This window comes from Bison bison, unplaced genomic scaffold (genome assembly GCF_000754665.1).
Source record: "Bison bison bison isolate TAMUID 2011002044 unplaced genomic scaffold, Bison_UMD1.0 scf7180017864518, whole genome shotgun sequence".
Lineage (NCBI taxonomy): Eukaryota > Metazoa > Chordata > Mammalia > Artiodactyla > Bovidae > Bison > Bison bison.
In genome coordinates, this window is record NW_011495071.1 from 13,715,200 (window position 1) to 13,716,411 (window position 1,212).

General features: G+C 61.3%; 1 protein-coding gene across 1 annotated transcript in view; it reads right to left on the reverse strand.

Annotated features, from left to right (window-relative positions):
• The window catches only part of OTOG (otogelin), an 86,394-nt gene that overhangs the window by 25,576 nt on the left and 59,606 nt on the right, over nt 1-1,212 (reverse strand). Inside the window, exon 37 of the mRNA XM_010830664.1 lies at nt 705-1,207. Within this exon, the coding sequence (XP_010828966.1) occupies nt 705-1,207 (503 nt within the window). The remainder of the gene's footprint in view (nt 1-704; nt 1,208-1,212) is intronic.

Below are 1,212 nucleotides of genomic sequence, written 5' to 3' on the forward strand. Positions count from 1 at the left end.
CTGGCGGGTGGGGGACCCTGAGGCACAACGATGAGGAAATGGTGCCTTCACCCTCCCTCCACCCACCCAACACCGGCCCCCACCGAGGGCCTGGGGCTGGGCTGAGCGTGAGACTGGAGTCAGGGACTGAGTGCCGGAGAGTCTACATAACTGCCTGGCCCTGCAGAGAGCTCTAGGCACAACGGTGTGCGGACCACTAGTTCAGACTCAGAGAAACCCAAAACATGCACGCATACACACTTTATCTCTTTTCCTACAAACACACAGACATATACCATCTTGCAACAACATACATCACACGCACAAGAGCACACACGCAGATAGATGAGTGTTCACATGGAGTCCCGTACATGTAAACACAAACGAGTTCACACAGAGTCCCGTGTGGGTACACAGACATAAACATGCTACGCACACGCCAGCACACCATGCTGTCACACTGGCTGTCCCATCAAGCCATCCAACAGGCCCCTGGACTCCAGGTTGGGTATGTGGGATCTGCTATGGCATCAGGGGCCCAAGGAGCCTGGGGCAGGGGCCAGGACGGTGGCTAAATGTCATCTGAGAGTCTGACAGCTGGCTAAGGAGAAGCTGCAGCCAGGCGTGAGGATGTGAGAGCAGGATTGTGTCCAATCCCAGGGGCACAGAAGGAGGGAAGGCAAAGAGAGTCCACAAACCGGGGCAGACCCTGACAAGCCACTCACGACACAGGCGGCAGACGTTCTGGCCTCAGCAGTGGTTGCAAAGGCCTCAGCTGAACCCGCAGAGACGCTCTGGACTGCGGGGGCCGAGCGCCCGGACTGCTGGGTGGTGGCCTCTCCCTCCGGCTCCGCTGGGGGCTGAGGTCCTGCCGAGGTACCGTGGGCCTCAGCCAGCTGCGGGGGCAGAATGAGTGGGCTCTCTCGGGAGGCCGTCCTGGCCGAGACTTGGCTCAGCGGGTAGGATGTGGGCACCAGGGGCACCGTGCTGGCCCAGGGGCCCTCGGCCCCCGTCACCAAGGTAGCAGCAGTGTGGGCCACTGCAGGCATGAGCTCCGTGAGGCGCCCCTGGGCAGAGCCGGATATCCAGGTGGGCAGAGACACCTGCTTGGACAGAATGGCCGTCTTCTCCGTGGTGCTCTTTCGTGGGGCAGCAGATACTGTGGAGGCCGCCCCTTCAGCCACGGCCACGACCCCAGGAGTTGGTAGTGTGGCTCCCAGAAGCAGGCCTGGA